General features: G+C 39.5%; 1 protein-coding gene across 1 annotated transcript in view; it reads left to right on the top strand.

Annotated features, from left to right (window-relative positions):
* The first annotated feature begins 5,088 nt into the window (after window positions 1–5,088).
* Window positions 5,089–19,390, top strand: part of khdrbs3 (KH domain containing, RNA binding, signal transduction associated 3) — a 129,400-nt gene continuing 115,098 nt past the window's right edge. Inside the window, exon 1 of the mRNA XM_031743465.2 lies at window positions 5,089–5,550. Within this exon, the coding sequence (XP_031599325.1) occupies window positions 5,460–5,550 (91 nt within the window). The 5' untranslated portion in view covers window positions 5,089–5,459. The remainder of the gene's footprint in view (window positions 5,551–19,390) is intronic.

Here is a 19,390-nt window from a genome sequence, read left to right as displayed (position 1 = left end):
CCCCAGCTCACTTTCCTGTCCTGACGCGAAGTGACACCGCAATTAACTTGAGGACACATCAAGGTCTAATTACTTCCTCAGGTGACAAGCCGAACATCTCCACCCAAAACCGTGACAGCTCCCTCTCCCTGGAAAGAAATTTTAAGAAGACTGAAAGCTGACAAGACATTGAAATCAATAAACATTTGCTTCAAACACCTGTCTCCGGCTGTAATGAGCTCTTCTTGTTAAGAAAGAGAGAGAGACAGAAAAGAAAGAAAGAAAGAAAAGAGAAGAGAAAACGCTGACCCTGAAAGCAGAAGACTGCAGATGTAATAGTATGGGTGCATGTAGCATTTATGACGCCCCGGGGCGCTGCACAGCCTGTCTAGGTGTAGCAGTCCGACATCATATTTAGTGGGCTGGGACGGGCTGGCGGGCCAGCCATTCTCTAATGATCAAAATAACACTTTGTCAATGTAATAGCCCGCTGTTCTTCATTCTTTACACCCGCCTGACAGAACATTCCTCACAGCTTTGTTTACACCCCGCCCTGCTGCCCCTTTGGTCGCCCGTGACTTCTGTAAAAGGGGGTGGGAGGGGGTCCCTCCAACACCACCATAAACCATGATTATTTTCATTGGAGCTGATGTGTTGCGATCACTTACAGCACTGAGCTCCCTTTCAATAAAATAAAAAAAAAAAAAAAAGCATAGGTCCCGGTGACTTTGGTTCAAACATAAACGGTAACGCCAGGCTTTGTTTATGAAGACGGGGAGCAACAGATGGCAAGCATATCTATAAATAAGTCGCTCCTCTGAATAGGAGATTAGTGCATTTGAGCCGGTTTTTAATGGTCTCTGGGAGAGATTAAAAAGTAAGCTGATTCATAATGCATTTCTCTTTGCCGTGAATCACACATAAACGAGAGTCTGGAAAGTATCAGAGCAGGAGGGGAGGGGTGACGGAGTGGTGGTGGTGGGGAGGGCTCACATGTTTAAAGTGGGAAGTTGCATGACGCATGCCTTCTTTGCGCCACAGCAGTTTCTCTACACGTTATCTGCGCGGTTGATTCCTAAATTCGCAGACCTCAGCGTGCATATTTCGACCCATTCATTTTCACTTCGCGCTGTTTATTTTATAATCATTAATGCCCTGAGCGGTTATTCCAGAGCACAAATATCAAGCAATATTAAAAAAAAAAAAAGAAAAAAGAAAAATAACCAATAGCGCATTCCAAAGTTCATGGAGAATATAAACGCTGATAAATATACATAAACCCATCTTGCTTTTAGCCTCTGGGTCACATTTTCTCCAAGTTATTGAAATAGAATGGAGAGGGGAAGGGAAAAAACATTCTCAATTATATAACCAGTGCTGATCAGCCTACAGATAGCCGCCCACCTGAGGCTACCGCATCCTCCACAAATATTGACAGAATTCTTATCTTTTTCTTTTTTTCGTTTTACCACTTTTTTTTCTCGAACAAATATGAAGCCTGTGTGCAAATCCTGTTACCTTCCCATCTGTTCCAACACCGCACCGCACAAATTTCCTCACAAATGCATTTTGGTATTCATTGTCATTGTGCGCGTTTCCAGGAACTGCTGGGCTCCATCTGATAAAAGTGGACGTATCTTTAGATATCTGCCGCCTGGATAAGCTCTGTATCTGCCATTTAATGTCGCTGGTGCCAGTTGTGTGGAGACTCACCAAGTTTGTCCGCAAGCCTTTTTTGTGGCTGTGTTTTCTCAACAGCAGCAGCTCCTACTTATTTAATGAATTCATAATCACGCCCAGGAGAAACACATGGCTGACCTATAAGAAGGTGAATGGATTTTTTTTTTTTTTTTGAGAACTATTGACATGTTGTCCTTAACAAAGAGTCACGCTGTCCTAATCAATTGCTTAAATGAACAAAGAACACATATCACCACCCGAGATGTTCCTGTATCTGCCCTGACCAGCCTCGCCTGTGTAGCCTTGAGTGACACACAGTGTTTGAATATACGAGCACTTTTCACGGGATGTAAACAGTCAAGAAAGCATCTGTGGAAATCTATTTTCATACATACATCTGTTGGGTGGATCTGTCAGCACTTATCAACAGTCATTTCTATGCCCACACCTTGTGTTTCTATTTCTAACGTGTGTGAGAGAAAGGCTTGGGAAAAAAATATTTGCAGACTAGATTTTTTGCCCTTAAAACACAGTGACTCACTGTGTCTCTTACTCATTAAAGAGTTTACAGATATTGTATTTAATGCTATTCCCCCAGCATATCTCATCACTTTGCAGCCACTCTTCTGTAGTGGCCTTTTAAATTCTGATTCGCAAGACTGAGAAAGCAAGTCAGAAATAAATGCACTGCAAAAAAGTTGTGTCGAAAGCACTGCAAGTTTACATCAAAAGCATCAATGCACATTGTTTGTGCATGATTGTTTGGTGTTAAACAACTGATTTGCAAAGAGGGATTTTTTTTAGGATAGTTACTCCATTGGAACTCATAATCATACTTAATAGTGCAAAACCTGTTATAAAAATATACTAAAATAAAAAGCTAATTAATGATTTATGGATGTATATTAATATTGCAGCTTTTACTACTGACAGATAGATTTGACTATAATACTACAACAAAAAGTTAGGTTTAAAATTTAAAATCTGCAAAGTTCAATTCAATTTTATTCATACAACACCAAATCACAACCCGAGTTGCCTGAAGGCACTTCATATTGTAAGGTAAAACCCCTACAGTAATATGGAGAAAAAAGACAGTCAGGAGACCCACTATGAGCAAGCTGTTAGTGACAGTGGGAAGGAAAAACTCCCTTTTAACAGGAAGATTTCTCCAGCAGAACCAGCCTCAGGGAGGGGCATCCATCTGCTGCAACCGGTTGGGGGTGAGAGGAAAGAGACAGGACAAAAAGGAGAAACTGAAGCTTTATAATGCATGTGGAGTATTTGCATCTAAAATATAACACAAAAATACACCATGTGGACAAAAGCACTGGGCCACCTACACATTACACCCACAGAAGCCGTCATGAAGCTCCCACTTTTTGTGTTGATGTTAAAGCGAGAGGAGGTTTGGAACTTTGTGCTTACTGAACCGGCACACCGTTGGTGACTTGTACAGTCCACAATATGCACAGCAGCACTCACTTACCTCACTGTGTAACTTTAACTCGTCCACTACTTCCTGGTTGAGTTGCCATGGTTCCTAAATAGTTCCACTTTGCAGCGATACCACTTTGCGCTGATCATAGAATATTTGGGAGGGAAGAAATTTCACACTTCTTGCATCCTACTAAAGTACTTCATTTGATTTGATTTGATTTGATTTGATTTGATTTCAGTGAGCTCAGACTGACTCCTTTCACAAATGCTTTCAAAGACAGACTGCATGGCTAGGTGTGTAGATTTTATACACTTGTGGAAGATTATGAGGTGTGCCTCAATACTTGTGAAAATAGTGCACTTCTACAAAGTACGGGCACATTCAAACTATATTGAGGATTTAAAGTTACCACTCTTTCTTTTCCTTATTTTGAATTACCCCCAATTCCATCACTGAGATATACATGTTTCCTCTGCAAAAAAGTTTGGAATGTCGGCTAAAACATATTGAGCTCTTAAAATCCAGGTGTTTGACACAAATTACATGACATATACATGAAAATAAAGTAATTTATTGGTGACACATTGACTTTTAATTGTCTCACTTATCCAAACAAAGGACCCAAAATGACTTGATATCAAAAAGAATTGTCATCTCATCATGCTTTCACATCTTGAATCAGGCAATTACATAAAGAGGACAGAAGAGTAAAATGCTGCCTGTTATGTGTGTTGACTCAGCAGGCATAATATTAAAAAATGGAATAGCTGAGAATGCCTGAACCTGCCTGCATTATATTCCAGTTTATGATATGCTGTCACCTGGTGCATAAAAATTCACCAGAATGCAGGAAATGAAGTGTGTGATGTACACTTTGATGAACTTCAAATATAATGGATGGCTCCTGCTCTCTGGAGGAGCTCGGAAGATAGTCCAGATTGAATGGGGGTCCCATGGAGCACAAAAACTCCCTAAAATGTACATTTGGTGAGGTAAACAACTTCTGGAAATGTTCATCGTGTTTTCGATAAAAGTGGATGAGACATACTGGGTTTTATTTGAGATTTTTATAGGTTTCAATTGCAATAAAATGCATTTCTGTTAGTATTAGGGACATCACAGCACCATGGGTTGCTTTATAGAATCCATTATCTTCAGTCATGAAGTGAGCAGCAGCAGAGAATTTCTAGCAGCAAACTGCCTTCAACCGCAACAATACAAACATGGAAGTTTCCGCAATGTTTCTAAGACTGCATTCCAGATACCTCAGAACTTGTATGCCGAAAGTTACCGAGTTCCACATAGAGTCAGTCAAAACAAGTGTGCTTAGCAAGGTAGATCCAATCAGGTATCACTATACACCATAATACTTTTTTGTGCATAAAAAACACATTTATGCATAGAGCCGTATCAGTGCTCTGCATATGGCTTATTTAGTAAGAAAAAAAAAATACCAACGGTGGCAGTACAGAGTAAAAGTTTACTGCCTTACTACTGTTTAAGTTCAGTGCCGCCATCTTGGACTGCTAACTAATTTCCGTACAGATTAATATAACAGCGAATGCCTGTGCTAGACTGGCTCTAATACTTACACTATCCTGGTTTAGACACTCAGAGTCCCGCTTATTGTGTCCCCCAGTGCTCAAACACAAACTTATTATGCTAATAGCATCTTTTTACTCATAGCAAATTGTGCTGTGTATCTTGAAAAATAAAGGGGCTTTAGAGTGTAATAAGCTGCGGTGGAAGTAATGTGCATTATTTACATCGCACAGAAGAAAACACACTCTTAATCTTGGAGTGGTTTGCTTTAGTTGGGTCTTTGTCAATTGCCGCTCTACATGGTGATTTTATGATAATGATATGGTAATGGCGAGACTCAGCACCGCGGACAGCTCCCAAGTGTCGCTCCGCCCCCTTCCACCCGCTACGTGAGCGCGCGGCGACCAATCACTGCCTCCGCCTCAGTTCAGCTCTGGATACAACAGAGGGAGCTTCAAAGAGCCCCTTCACCCAAAGAGGAGAGGACCGCTCCGGGTGTAATGCATAGCTGGGCTTTGCCTTCGTCTTGGATGGGATAAAACCTACCGTTCAAATTTAAACGCTCACTGTGTGTGTGTGTGTGTGCGCGCACGCGCGTGCGAAAGAGAGAGGGGGTGTGTGTGTGTGTTCCGCGAGGACCGGGAAATGCTCTTCTAGCGCGAGCGCGGATGACATTAGCGCCCGCGTTTTTTCCTCCCCCAACGCAAATATTCCTAACTTGGAGCCTCCTGGACGCCGAGCAAGTTTTTGTTTTTATCTTTTCTTGAATTGCGTTTGAGCCGTGTAGGTGGAAGACCAGAAAGCAGCGCAGGACAAGATGGGGAGCGAAAAGTACTTGCCAGAGCTCATGGCAGAGAAGGACACGCTGGATCCGTCTTTTCAGCACTCCCTGCGGCTACTGGATCAAGGTAAGCGTCCGTGGATAAACACTGAAGTAAACACTTGAGCTGCGTGAAAAATGTTTAGTAAGAACGTTTAGTTTTTAACGTTTGGTCTCAAGGCTACACGACATCACCAGTCCGCCCACTTTTGAGTTAAAAATAAGAGGTACATACAAATTTTCCCTTGGTCACACTAGCACAGCGAGGTGCTTTTTAGCAACAGGGCTGTTTTTGCCAAGTTTTCATGCTCACACGATGCTTTAGCCTCCAGTAGTGTAGAAAATTTGGCAGTAGAGACTAAACACTGCACCTTCACACCTCACACCTTAACAACTTTAAATTGGCCAAGCCTTGGTGTGAATGATGACATTTCAGCCTCTCTTAATTAGCTTGTAATTAGTGATATGTCACAAAGGCGGGGAAAATGCCGGCAAAGTGAATATCTAAATATCCCATTTTTTTTCTTTTTCTGATGGCATACCGTGAAATGCTAGCCTGCAGTTCATGAAAGGAACAGAATGACATCTCAGTTTACAGGCTGGCCTCATCTCTATCCCCGTGCTAACATGTGTGACCTGTGGTGCCAGCGCAGGAATAATCGCTCTTTATTCAGATAGAAGTGTTTCCCGCTTTGAAGACACGGACGTGACTGAAATAGTGTGTGTGTTTGTGTGTCTGTGGATGGAGCGGCAGAAGCGCTCGCATGCAGACGCTTTAATTAATCCGTTGCACAGGGTCCTACTTTGAAGATGTCGGGTTTTTTACCCCCCTTTTTTTCTCTTGCAAACACTTTCTGGAGACTCCTGAGCTCTTAGGAGCGCGCTTTTACCGCAGCCAAGTGCATCCTTCAAGCAGCACTCACGGGCTTTGTTCGAGAGTCGATTTACAGGTAACAGACGAGACAAGGAGCACGGGTCTGTAAGCAGTCCTTCTGCGCTGTAACTAATTATGTTGAATCCCAGCTCTTTTTATTCCGACAGCTGCGCCTGTTCTACTCGCTGTCTCGCAAACTTGGGGGATCTCAGGGTTAAAAGGGTTCGCCGGGGCTCAGAGCAAAGCCAGGCACGAATCAAGTTTAATGGTGTTCGGATGCTGGAGTTTGCTACAGTTATAATCAGGTTACAGGTTATTTTGAACCCTGGTTGTTTGAGCAAATGTATAATATATATGTCTTTCATATTTAATTGAAAATGACAGGAAAAAGAAAGTCAAGATAGCAGTTAAAGGGTGGGCCCTTAATAAAAAAAAAGGCTCTTTAATGTAATGTATGCACGTATTTAAAATGAACTTACTTATATTGAGTTTTCTGTCTGTTTTGCACACCTAGTGAGGAGTATAGTTGTGCATATTTGTTTGAGCTTTCACTTTTGCGTTCAAATCTCTAAATCTGTGCTGTTGCCTTCATTTTTTTAGTTGTGTGGAGGACAGAGATTGATTAGTGTAGATATGCATTGCTGCTCCCAGTGTTTGCGGTTTGAGAACAGTGTGAAGGTTGAGCTGTCAATGGGCCACCACGACTGAGATGATCTCTGTTCAAGTGTGCTGCTGTAATTCTGCAGTGTGTGGGGGATATGAACACAAGCTGTCTCTCAACACACAATGTAAACCTGTAATTAAATATGGGTCCTTTATGTCAACATTTTCTGACTGTATGTACTATAAAGATTACTGTATTGAGGTTGTGTAATGGGTATCTAACTTAAAATTAGAGGTGTCAAGGTCTTGACTTGTATCTTTTCTTTAGGTCAGTTTGCTTAATTTTTTTTTCGGAGTAAATCGTAATAGAAACATGTCGGTTTTATGTAAAACTCAGTTGCTCAAAAAAGTAACCTCAACCTAAAGCATCTTAAAGCAACCTTTTGCAACCTTATTTTAAGTGCATCTCATGACGAATAAACTCAGAAAATGGCCTTTGAACGATCTAGATTTTTAGCTTGAGGCAAACTTGTACACTGTGTGTATGTGACGACTTAGGGGACGGAGAGCTCACTTTTTGTTCAATGACACTACAACATCATTAAATGTGTTAGTTATCCCATGTCCTATTAACATGCCAATGAGTTTTTGCACCTTGTTTTTCTATGTACATTTTCATGAAGATAGAAGCGTACACAGAAAAATGAAGCAATTATACCTCTATTACACTCCTATACATGCTCCTAAATTTAAAAAATATAGATGGCAAAGTGTAAAGCACAACGTCTTTGGTTGACTTTGTGTTTTATCAAGTTTTTGCACAATATTATAAATAAAACTATTCCACTGCCAGTCATACTTTGAGTCGCTGCTCTGTCTCACAACCTGCTGATGAAAGTGACTGGTTTAAAAGTGTGGCACTTTCTTTACTGGAATCTAGACCATGAAAAATTCAAGAGCCAAAAGGCTTTGATCTCCTTTTTTATATATAGTGAAATGTAAACAGTAGTGACTCTAGACTTACAGAGTAACTGTCCTCTGTTCAGTCTTTATATTTTGGAGCGATGTATGTAATGGCCTCACAATATCAACTTTTGGGTCTTATTTGAAAGAGCAGCATTTTTCATTGAGCTGATTCATGTACAGTAAGGTAAATTCATTCCACTCAGTAAGCCAGATAAGCCTTTGTTTCACTCAGCACTTTTGGTTATCAGCTCCTTTTCAGATCTAGGTTAGATTTTTTTTCTAACAACACTCATCTCCCTTGCTGATAGAGGGAAGATGGCAGCACCGAATCCTTAATGCTAGTTGAAAGACACTTACCAGCCACTTCCGTGACAGACTCTCTCTTAAAGACCTTTATCCACATGGCAGGTCTTCTGTAGAGTTCTAGCAAATATTAGCCTCTTACCAGAATGGAATAAAAGTGAGTGAATACTTAAAGTATGAGCCAGGATATGCCAAAAAAGAAATTAAAAATAAGTGTGTGAAGTAAAATATTGTACAACAAGTTCTTAATGTAATACTTCCAATAAAGTTAGTTGGCGATATTTCCATCGAGGGCAAAGATTGCACTTGGATGCTGTCGCAGTGGCAGAATTAATCCGTGACATTTATGAAGTAAGCGGTACTCTGCGGTGCACAAAATTTGGCCGAAACAGTCTGCCACAACTCCAAAACTGTAAATACTGTTATCTCGCTCTTACACAACAGATGGAACACGATGCGGCTTAATAGAGCACTTCTTCTGCCATCTTGCTGATGAGTTCTGGACTTGATTATGCAATTGGCAGGGGATGCAGGGAACAGAGCCGGAGTAACTGGAGTTACTGCGTGCACACGGCGAATATGAGATTACTCCGGGTCTGGAGAGACTTCCATTCAGGAAAAATTAGGGGGGCATTGTATTGGAAGCTTGGGGACAGGGCGGACTGCTTTGATAAGTTTGAGCCATTCGCAAAGCTCCTCTCCCGCAAGGAGCGTATCTCTTCCCCCTGTGACAAGCCTCATACAGGCAGCAGCAGGCTCTTGGAGCTGGAGGAATATCTTAAGCCAAAATAAGAGACAAGCAGGACTAACAGTCTGCCTGGAATGAAAAATCCTCAGCAGCATACTAATGAAGTGCTTCCAGGTACGAAAACACCTCATGTGGCAGGAAGTGCGTCTGTTATTAACATGAAATCACGACTGTAAAAAATTGTTATTTCCATTGTGAATTTAACTAGTTGTTTTGAGAGCAAAAGTTCATCCAGGATCTTAGAAACAGTCTTGAATTTCACATTATCAGTGGAATTCTACTTCGCTTCCGCTCATATTTGATGTGATCCGCTGTGTGCTTTGTTCCCCTTAGTGAACAAGGCTTTTATTGTTCTCTTCACTCAGTGGAGATGCAAATTGGAGAAATCTAGCAAGCCATGCTACCTGACTGATGACACCAAAGCATCTAAGAAGTAATGTGCGGTAAAATAATAGATAAAGGTGGGACTGTTTGCTGACTTAGGGGAAATGAATCTGCTTTAAGCCATGTGTGTCTGCACAGCATGCAGAATGTTAGCAGAGCAGCAGCTCTGGTGCTCTGCGTGGGTCTGCACAGGAGGCATTCAGGTGCAGTGTTCAGCTGTACATCACCTGCAGGTCTGGAAGCCTAGCTTACAGTCACTGTAGTACTGCACACAGAATACAGGAAAATAAATTTAGAGTGTAAAAACAGATTCTAGGAGCCACTGTCAGACCCTGGTGACTATAAGGGGAGAAGGGACTTGATACAGTGTTGTACAGGATTCATAAAGTGCGATGCACTTGTTAATTCTTAATTGTTGGTAGTGCAGCAAGACCAGCAGCTACATATATGCCTCTGTGCAAACAGGAGGAGAAGGAGGTGGGGGGACGCTGGGAAGCTTTTTCCAAGGGATCGGCACAGTTGATGGATCCAATGGATTTGTCACACATAGACATGAGGCTCTTCCTGGTGCAACCATCCTATTTATCCGATCTTGGGACTGGCACTAGGAGTAGACTAGCTCTGAGGCTGGGTTTGTTTCCACCTCTTGTGAACCGGGAATTCCCAGTGGATAGACGCAGCACAGGTCAGCTGAGGTCTGTTTGGCTTTGCTTGTGGTAGAAACCCTAGTTACAGCAAGGCTAGCATGTGAATATACACATATTAAAAGGTTAGGATTAATTAAAGATTTTATAATTAATTCTCGAGAGTCAAAAAATGTCCAATTCACATGACTGATTTAAGATGACGTAGCAGCACGACAGTCTGACTGAGTCGATGTTTCAACTTGTGTAAAATGTGCAGACCTCAAATTATGTACAAGTTTTTAAAACTAACTATGCAGTTCTGTGGATTTTATTGACAGTTTACCTTGCCTATGCTGTCTATGTTGTGGGCATGTCTTACTGTAATTAACACAGAAGCTTTTGAAATATGTTATGCTGTGAATGATACTGTTAAACTATTTAAAATAATACATTAAAAGCAAAAAAAAATGCCCTGAATTACATTTAGTGTTATATTTTAGATAATCTCAACAGATAATTCGGATTCTTGTATTGTTTTCAGTTTGATATTGCAAAGCACCATTTGCTACTGTTGGTGCTGCTCTCCCAAAGCGTATTAGAGTTATGGTTTAGCACATATGATATGTTAACTCAAATACATTTTATATTTGTTTAAATTCAATCTGGGAACTCATCAGCTGCTTTGCCAAATTAGCAAAATTAGAGAAGTTAAAGGCCACATGATGGCCAATAGGCCATTTACCTACTTGCAACCAAAGCCTGCTCAAATGTGATTTGTCAGAACTACAGAAACTATAAAGCATGAGGTCCTAGAAATCCATCCTTGAGGATTTGATTTTTAAGGACTTGATTACAAATTACCAGTCCTTGTCTTTTTAATAGCTCAGTTTCATCAGAGAAAAGGAATACTGGCTGAACCTTTACTTAACTTGTTTTTGATGGAGTAGAGAAAAGTGTTAGTGATAGATGCCTTAAATCAAACACAAACCATTACAACAAAATTCACAAAGTAAGTTACATAAAAGGAAAGAGAAAAAAAGAGGAAAACTTTAAGGACACATTATTGACAGTCTTGTTGATAATGCTTTTGGAAATGTAAGCTTTTTTTTCTGCATGTAGATGTTACTCTACTCCTGATTAGCTCCTTGCTGTCAACTCATTTTGTTTGGCTTTAAAGTGAGGTGGTAGACTATGTGACGAAAATGTGAGAGATTCAAAGATTTTTCAGCTCTCGTTTGACGTTGCAGCCTCGATGCACACCGATGAGCTGAATATTAAAAGGAGGTAAAGCCGACAGCCTTGATCACCTTAGAATCTTACTTTGAGTTGTACCACCCACCGTGGCATTTTTGCAGTCCTCCACAATATCAGGCAGAGGATACAAACTTTTTGTGTACACCTTTGATTATTAAAGATCATTGAAACAAAATTTGCTGTGCTTCAAAGGACAGACAGTCATGTTTTTGTGTGGGTTTCTAGTTGTAAACAAGTTTCTCCTTGCACCAGATGTATTCTGTTTGTTCAGGATGTGTCTGCAGAGCTGCGTGCAGCCCACTCTGAATCTTTCAGGACCTCTGGCCCAGTTTGGACATTGTAACCTCAGTCCCACACCTAAGATGCTTTTTTTAATTGGATACTCCACAGCGGGAGCCTGGCACAATGTTTGGATTACATTAACAGCCTCAGCTAGCTTACCCATCAAAAAACAACCCTAACTGCAACACACACACACAAAACATCTGCAAAAAATGAGCAGGTGTTGGAAAGTAACCTTATTTCAGACATGATGCTCCTATTGTTAATTCATACATTTCCGTCTCATCAAAAGAACAGGGGGTATTTTTAGTCGTGCTTGATTTTGTGTCCTGAGTGAGAGAAGTCTGTGGGATAGAATGCCCAGAAGTGAGCAGAAATAAGCTTTGGCATAGGATCAAAGGCAGAGATATCATTTTGTTGGGGAAACAGTACTTGATAGCGATAATGATCTGCGGATCTGTGGCGGACCGACACGCTGAGCCACACAGCGAGGTGGAGGTGAAGGCGCAGCCACAGCACTGAATCTGTCTGAGGCCGGGACCTGACCGGTGATCTGACCCACAGATGTAGTGAACTCGCAAATGAACTGTAAGAGAGCAGAAAAGCGGAGCTCCAGAAACTGGCTTTGCATGCAGACAAGTCTGCAGAACGTTGCTGTGGCTGAAGGCTGTTTGCGGAGCGCCGTCTCCTGCTACGCAGCAGCTCCCACTGGAATCCAGGGGTGAAATGTAGGCCAGGACGAACGCAGGCACACCCCGGCTATTTCTAAGAGCTGCTTGTTTGCAGGCGTGACGAATCACATGACTTCCTTGATTTCTCCGCTAATGTGAAATGCATGTTCTTGCTCATTAGGGCAGCAGTAATGAGCTGATGAGACTGTGATTTTGCTCTTTTCCCACGTCGAAGCTGCACCTGATAAGCTTTAATACAGTTAAAATGTAGAACCTGGAATATGTTAATATTACTCAAGTTATTGAGTCACACTGCTGCATGTAAACAAACACAATCACTAGTTATCAATTAGAATGGTAAATAGACTGCATTCATAAAACACCTTTCTGAGTGCTCAAAGCACTTTACACTGCAAGACACTTTCAGCTATTACTGTGTAGATACAGTGCTTTTACAATCACTTACATTCACACACTGATAGCACACTGATGACACCAAAATAACTTATAGTCTGCCCTAAGGTATGTCTATTGTATCCTTTTGAGGGGGTACTTATTTTAACAAGCAGACCCTTTACAAAGGGGGAACACAGGGGTACCTATTCAGGTAATTTCTTGAGTTGGGCAGGTATGTATGTGGCCTTTCTAACTTTACTGACTCTTCAAAGCTTTATTTTGTATCTGAACCCTCAATAGATTGGGGAAATACTTACCTAACATGTACATCTTTGCCCTGTGAGAGGACAGGAGAACAAATCTTAAATTCTTAGAGTAAAAATTTTGTCCTTCAGATGAAAAAGACTGTTTCCTGGTGTTGTAAAGGATACATACTTTCACTTCTAGGTGCAAATATGTATCTTTTACTGCCTGGGAACATATATTTGAACCTTTTGGACCTTTAAAACGGTGCACATAGTTACCTTAAGGTCCAATAATTATTCATGTCATTATTTTATTCAGTCAATATTCATGTAGATTATTCCTGTAAGTACACAAATGGATTTTCCTGCATCCGTATCTCTAAGAGAGTATATGAAGTATGAGTGTGCAAGAAAATGTGTCCATTTTAGAATTCATAACAATACATATTTGCTTCACAATGCAAAAGTTCAATTAGCAACCCGCTGTTTTTAATCCGCCTTTAATACATATAGCTTCTTTGTTGCCTTCATGAGGAAGACTGAGAGATGTTGATGTTTTCATTAAGCCCATATTTATCAAGTCCTGTTTTTATTCTCAGTCACATACTGATGTATATGTGGAATTAGATTTAGTGTTCCAACGATGTAGGCGGACTTCTCCCTCTTTAAAGCTAGACTTTGCGAGTTTCGAAAGAAAAAACACAGTGTTTGACTAACAAATAAAAAAACTCATAAGCAATAAAGCACACTCCTGTGGGAGGAACCTGACTATCAGAGAAAACCCAACAGGCAACACCAATATTAAAGACAGATACAGAGTTAGATACTTGTTAGAATGTATTAAATGCTTTTTATCTACTTTAAAATTAGTAAAACCTTAAAATCTAAAAGCAAAGTTAGTATTTTACCTTATTTGGCCACACACAGACTGTCTCCTTGTAGTAAACCTTAAAATCCTTAAAATGAGGCAACACTTGCAAAGAAGTATGAATATATGTATATGTATCTGTTTTGGGTCTTCAGCGTGGTGCACATAGTTAAAATATGGCCCAACTCTTTAGTATTAGTGTAGACTTTAACTGTAGAGACAGAAATGGACTTTTACTGTGTCTCTGTTTCCAAAAGTGTGTATTATATATGAATGGCTGTTAGAAAATGCATCCATTTTAAAATTCACAACAATACATATAAATGTATACTTCACAATGTTAAAATTCCATTAGCACCTTTTAATTTAAATGACTAAACTTTTCTGTATTATGTTATACATACCTTCTTCTGGTAGAAGTTAATGTGTTTTTATTAAGCATATATTTACATAGGGCTTTGTTATTCTCAGCCATGTACTGGTGTATATGTGGAATTTAATTTTTCATTCCATACATGTGGGCGTATATTTTCTCTTTAAAGCTAGGCTTTGTGTGTTTTCAAAGGAGAAATAACACATTGTTTGACTAACAAATACAAAGCTCAAAGTGTAACTCATGAGCTATAAAGCACACTCCTACACAATTATAAATGACTGTATCAGAGCTGCTTATTAGCTGTTTTTCATATGGGAAATTTACCAGAAAAACTGAAAACTTCTTATATTTAATACTTTGCAATTCTCACAGCTCACGCAAATTTATTAAATTATTTCAATGTTCTATTACAAATATGGTACAAATATGTAGCTTCTACTGCTTAAGAACACGCACGTATATTTTTTTATTATTGTATAAAAAATATACATATGTGTTTACCCCCCTGAAGGGGTAAAAAATGGTTGCCTTAAGATCCCTTCAACATATAGAGTAGAGGAGCTAGTGATTAAACCACTTCTGTTACATAATAATATTAATAATAATTGTTTTATATGTCAGCGGTCCCCAAGCCCTGGGCCACGGACAGGTACTGGTCTATGAGTTTGGTACTGAGTTGAGGCTCGGGTTTGAAATTCATGGTTTTCAAGGTTTTTATAAGTTTTTATTGTTATTTTTTTATCGTTTTTATCTTTAACTCGGTTTCCCTGGGTCTTTTACCGTGTGTTATGAATAAATCTTCTTTTTTTTGGTACCGGTACTGGTTTTATTTTGTTGTATTTATCCACGACATCTTAAAGGCCGGTCCTTGAGAATATTGTCGGACATAAACCGTTTGGGGACCGCTGATATATGTCATTAAAGGCCTGGAAGAAAACCATGACAAATGTGTGTAATGACAACGGAATTGCTTAAAGTGATGAACCCAAAGAGAAATGTCATTATCTGTACCGGTAGTTTCCTCTAGCTAAATGGGGCGTTTTAGTGTTTTTGTTTTTGTTTTACAATGTACCACATGTGTACCAATGTGCCAATTATAGTCCGTATTGCATTTTTCATTTTCAGTATATGCCTATCATAAACTGCCAGCTAGGTAAAAAGATAAATAAGAATTATTTATTTTTAAGTGCACTACAGAAACAAGACTGCAAGTAATGTTAATACCGTGGTTGCTTGATGTGTACGTAAGAAGTGTACGCTTAGGAAGTTATTCTCAAGTAAGTACTAAATACCATGAATATCAGAAAAAAAATAACCAAGATTATTTAACTCAATAAACAGAAAGCAACAATTTTGAGTAAGATGTATCTTAAATTTATAAAATCAAAGGTTTATTTGTTTAAACAATTATTTATTTAAGAAAAATATGTTTGGTAAAAACTAAAGGTATAGTGAGCAACAAAATTGTATTTGACCATGTAATATAACATTTTAAATTGTACTTATATAACACACAAACGTCACCTGTAATCAGATTACTTAAAGTCAGCATTTTTGGCATAAATATTTTTTTTGGATTTTCATTTTTTTTGTTGTGCACATTTTGTTCTTTTACTTTTTTGGGGGGAAAATTAAAATTTTGTTTAAAAAAAACACTAACTAATGTACTAAAGAGCTTTATTTATTTATTTTTTGTTAATTCTTTGTTATTTTTTTATATTTTTTTGTTTTTTAAGCCGTTACCAACAGGCATTGTTTTAGCATCACTGTCCAATACTAAGAGCATTCCTGTTGTAGGTTATGGGCTGTGGCTTTTCTGGGCCCTTTTTCTGCTCATTCCACGCCACAGTGCTTAATAATTGCGAGATTCCTCTCCAGCTTTTGGCTCATTGGTCTCTCCTTGCATCTTTATCATTGTCCACACAATCTCATCACCATATTTCACAGAATACAGTCTCCACCTGGCGCAAAGCTTGCCGTGGGCTCAGTTTGTTGATTTAATGTTGAGACTGTCAAATTTCCATGTTGTACACGCTCCTCAGGTCTAAACGCTGCGTTCATATTTCACATGCCACAGAAATGTGCGTTTTCCTCCTCGACCGGCTTGCATACCTTGCTGAGGGCCTGCCTTGAGCTGTCTACTAGGAAGGATGTCCAACAGGAGACTCAATTAAAGCGGCCGGTCAGAGCTGCTTAAATAATGCAAAATGCACTTGTTTAGGCAGGAGTATGCTGTAAGCAGATATTCCACCTCTCTGGTTAGGAGATCAGTGATAGGGGTGTGTTGCTAGGTCCTTGACATCACTGGGTATGGTTTAAAATTTTAGATACAGGTATTGGTGCAATAAAACTACTGTTTTCCCTGAAAAATTAGTGATTTTCCATGCAGTTTGACTATTATGTATTATTATTATATAATAATTATAATAATATAATATTATATATTATGTAATATATTTTCAAAATTGTGCATAAACAAGACAATTAAACAAAATAATAAAACAAAAATTATTTTGTGCATAAACAAAATAACGAAAGCTTAAAATGCTGAATTAATGTTGTATCTATATCAGATTTTCAGTGAATATTTATGCCTAAAATAATTTCATAGAAATCTGTCTAAAACTAAAACATTTGAACACGTAAAAAAAGCTAACTGTCAAATTCATCTTGAATTTTGTTTATAGTGTGTTTTGCTTTTTTTTTTCTTGCACCACTTTCTGTAGCTGTAACTGTACATAAGTGTTCAAGAAGAGCAACTGATTCCAAAGTATTTCAAAAAAAGTGTTAATATTACATGTACACCTTACATGTATACGTTCATATGCAGCAGTAACCATCATCCACATTTGATACGCTCTGCTGCTAGATTGGAGCATTAACTACACGGCTCCTTACACTGGATTCTTTATATTTTCATACGTGCATTCTTAGTATGATATAAATAGCTGATGTGATTACAGATGGACTGATTCAATATTTGTATGAAATATTGGTCTGACGCAAACTGTTAGACTGCGTGTAAGTCTATCATTGTCAGATAATATATATCACAGTTAAATATACAGTATCTGTTCAGTTCAGCAGCATGAGGAAAATGAACAGATTGTTTTACTTGCCATTTGTATCATCTTCTTGCCTGCTCCACTCTGTGTGTGCGAGTTTCTAAACGGAGAGCTAAAACAGAGAGCACTACATTCAAATCACAGCAAAGTGCAGCAAAGACTCACATTGTGCTGAAATGAAGCACAGGCCAAAAAAATAGGCGAGTATTATAAAGAGATTTTCATTTAATTTATCTTGCTCCCATTCTTGTGTATGATTTCACTGATATGTAAAATATTTAATGTTATAAAAAAAATTGTACCATCCATGCCTTCTATCATGATTGGCTGTCTCCATCGTGCCAAGAGAAAATAAAGTGTTCAGCTAGACCGGGCAGTTTAGATCTCTTATTGCAGAACTGAAGCTGAGAAGCTCGTTTCATCACCTTAACAGTGCAGCCTAGATTTCAGCTTTCCTACATCACATATATAGAGATCATTAATCAAAATTTTATTGGATGATAATGTGATCCACAGCGGTGTCCAAGAGAGGACACAGACAGGCCAGGATTACACTGGATTAGTTTGAAAAGCAGTAGAAACTCCCAGACTGTATCAATCTGTTTGCTGCGCCTGAGGCTGAGAGACAAAAAGGGATGGGGATATAAAAGAAAGAGAGGGTTGGCAGGGCTGTAGAGAAAGTAAGAGCCTCTTTCCCCTGGGGAAAGGTTATTTGTAAGGGATTGTACCAAAGTCACTTACAAAAGGCAAAATGCAATCTGGTGGGGGTGGTGAGTGGAATGAAATGGGAGTGGGAATAGAAAAAAAATGCAGTTATGATATAGAGTGCTGCTGTAGATGTGTTAGTGATAAATACAATTTTTAAAAAAAGTCCACGTCCACTGTTGTTGACTCCTGCTTTCATGCTATATCTCATCTTCTCCATTTGAAATACAGTTTTAAAAGCTTGAAAGGGTGGCACTGCGCATCCCCGACTAAATCTTTTGTCGTTACTGATACGATGAAAGATAAGTGTGATTTCCCACTCCCTCAAAGGACCGGTGTGCTGCAAAGTCATCGCTTATTCATTTTTGACGCTATAGAAGCTGTGCAAACACGTTCTGCATGCTCGGAAACATCCTTTTATCGCGTGAATGTTTTATTTTACTTTGAGATGCACTAGAGAATCAGATATATTTTCAGCCCAGTTTTTTCTTTTGCACTAAACTCCTCTATTATAGTTTATGTTTAACTTTGGAGCTCCCCCCCAACCCACCCTTTCTTTCTTTTTTTTGAACTTGCAGGAGCTCTTTCTATGCCCCTGCCTCACCTTGATCTCTCCACGACAGCCACTGCTTCCCTTTCTCACTCTCTTCTTTATTTATGTCGTTTTGTGTGGTTGGCACCTCTATAGAGAGGATTGCAGTGGATTAGCTTCTCCGCCTTCCCAACTGATCCGATCCATTTTGTGTAATCCAACTCAATTTAATTATGTTTATCGTTCCACCTCGCTGGTGCCGAGAAGCAGCAGCACACCTCTACCAAGATAAGCCTGGGGACCTTGTGCCTCTTTGCTGGCAGAGCATCTGCCTGAGCCTGTTGCTTTATAAACAGATGGTGTAAGTCACCTACACTCTCAGTAAATAATGTGTTAGGCACAATATTATGTTTTCAAGCACCGCTCAAACATCAGCGTGACATGGAAAAAATATCCGAGGCTGAAGATCATAACCCAATTTTTGATGTCGCTTGTGGAGAATTTGTACAGTTTAGCACCGTCTCCACCCTCTTGATAGTGAGAGACTTAATGTGCCCACTATACAGTCTTCCTTATTACTTCTGCAAATCTAATCCTCGGCATGGAATTTCAAAGGCTCACAACCAAAGCCTAAAAAATGGCTCAAGGGCTCACAAATAGCCTGACCACATTGAAAATACGACTCAGAATGTGGCAATTGTGCGGTAAATCTTTGTTGCGAGATGTCCTTTGGCTTCTCATGGCACAATTTCTGCATGGGTGAGAAATACCTCTATTATGTTTTTCTTCGAGGGAGAGGAACCAAAGCAAACTTAGAGCAGACAGGCAGATGAAAATGAACAAAAAGACCTCTTTTGATGTAGAGGCGGTCTCAAAGAAAAGACAGCTGGAGATCCAGAGTCCTGTACTACGGAGGAGGATTTCAGGCCTAGTGGGGTAACCTCAGGTTTAACCAAGGATTTTTCAGGGTTGTGAAGGTGGTTCACTTCTTACTGGTGTGCATCGCTGTAGTAACTCTGGAGACATAACC

Source organism: Oreochromis aureus, linkage group 22 (assembly GCF_013358895.1).
Source record: "Oreochromis aureus strain Israel breed Guangdong linkage group 22, ZZ_aureus, whole genome shotgun sequence".
Taxonomy (NCBI): domain Eukaryota; kingdom Metazoa; phylum Chordata; class Actinopteri; order Cichliformes; family Cichlidae; genus Oreochromis; species Oreochromis aureus.
This window is presented reverse-complemented; position numbering and strand designations above follow the sequence as displayed.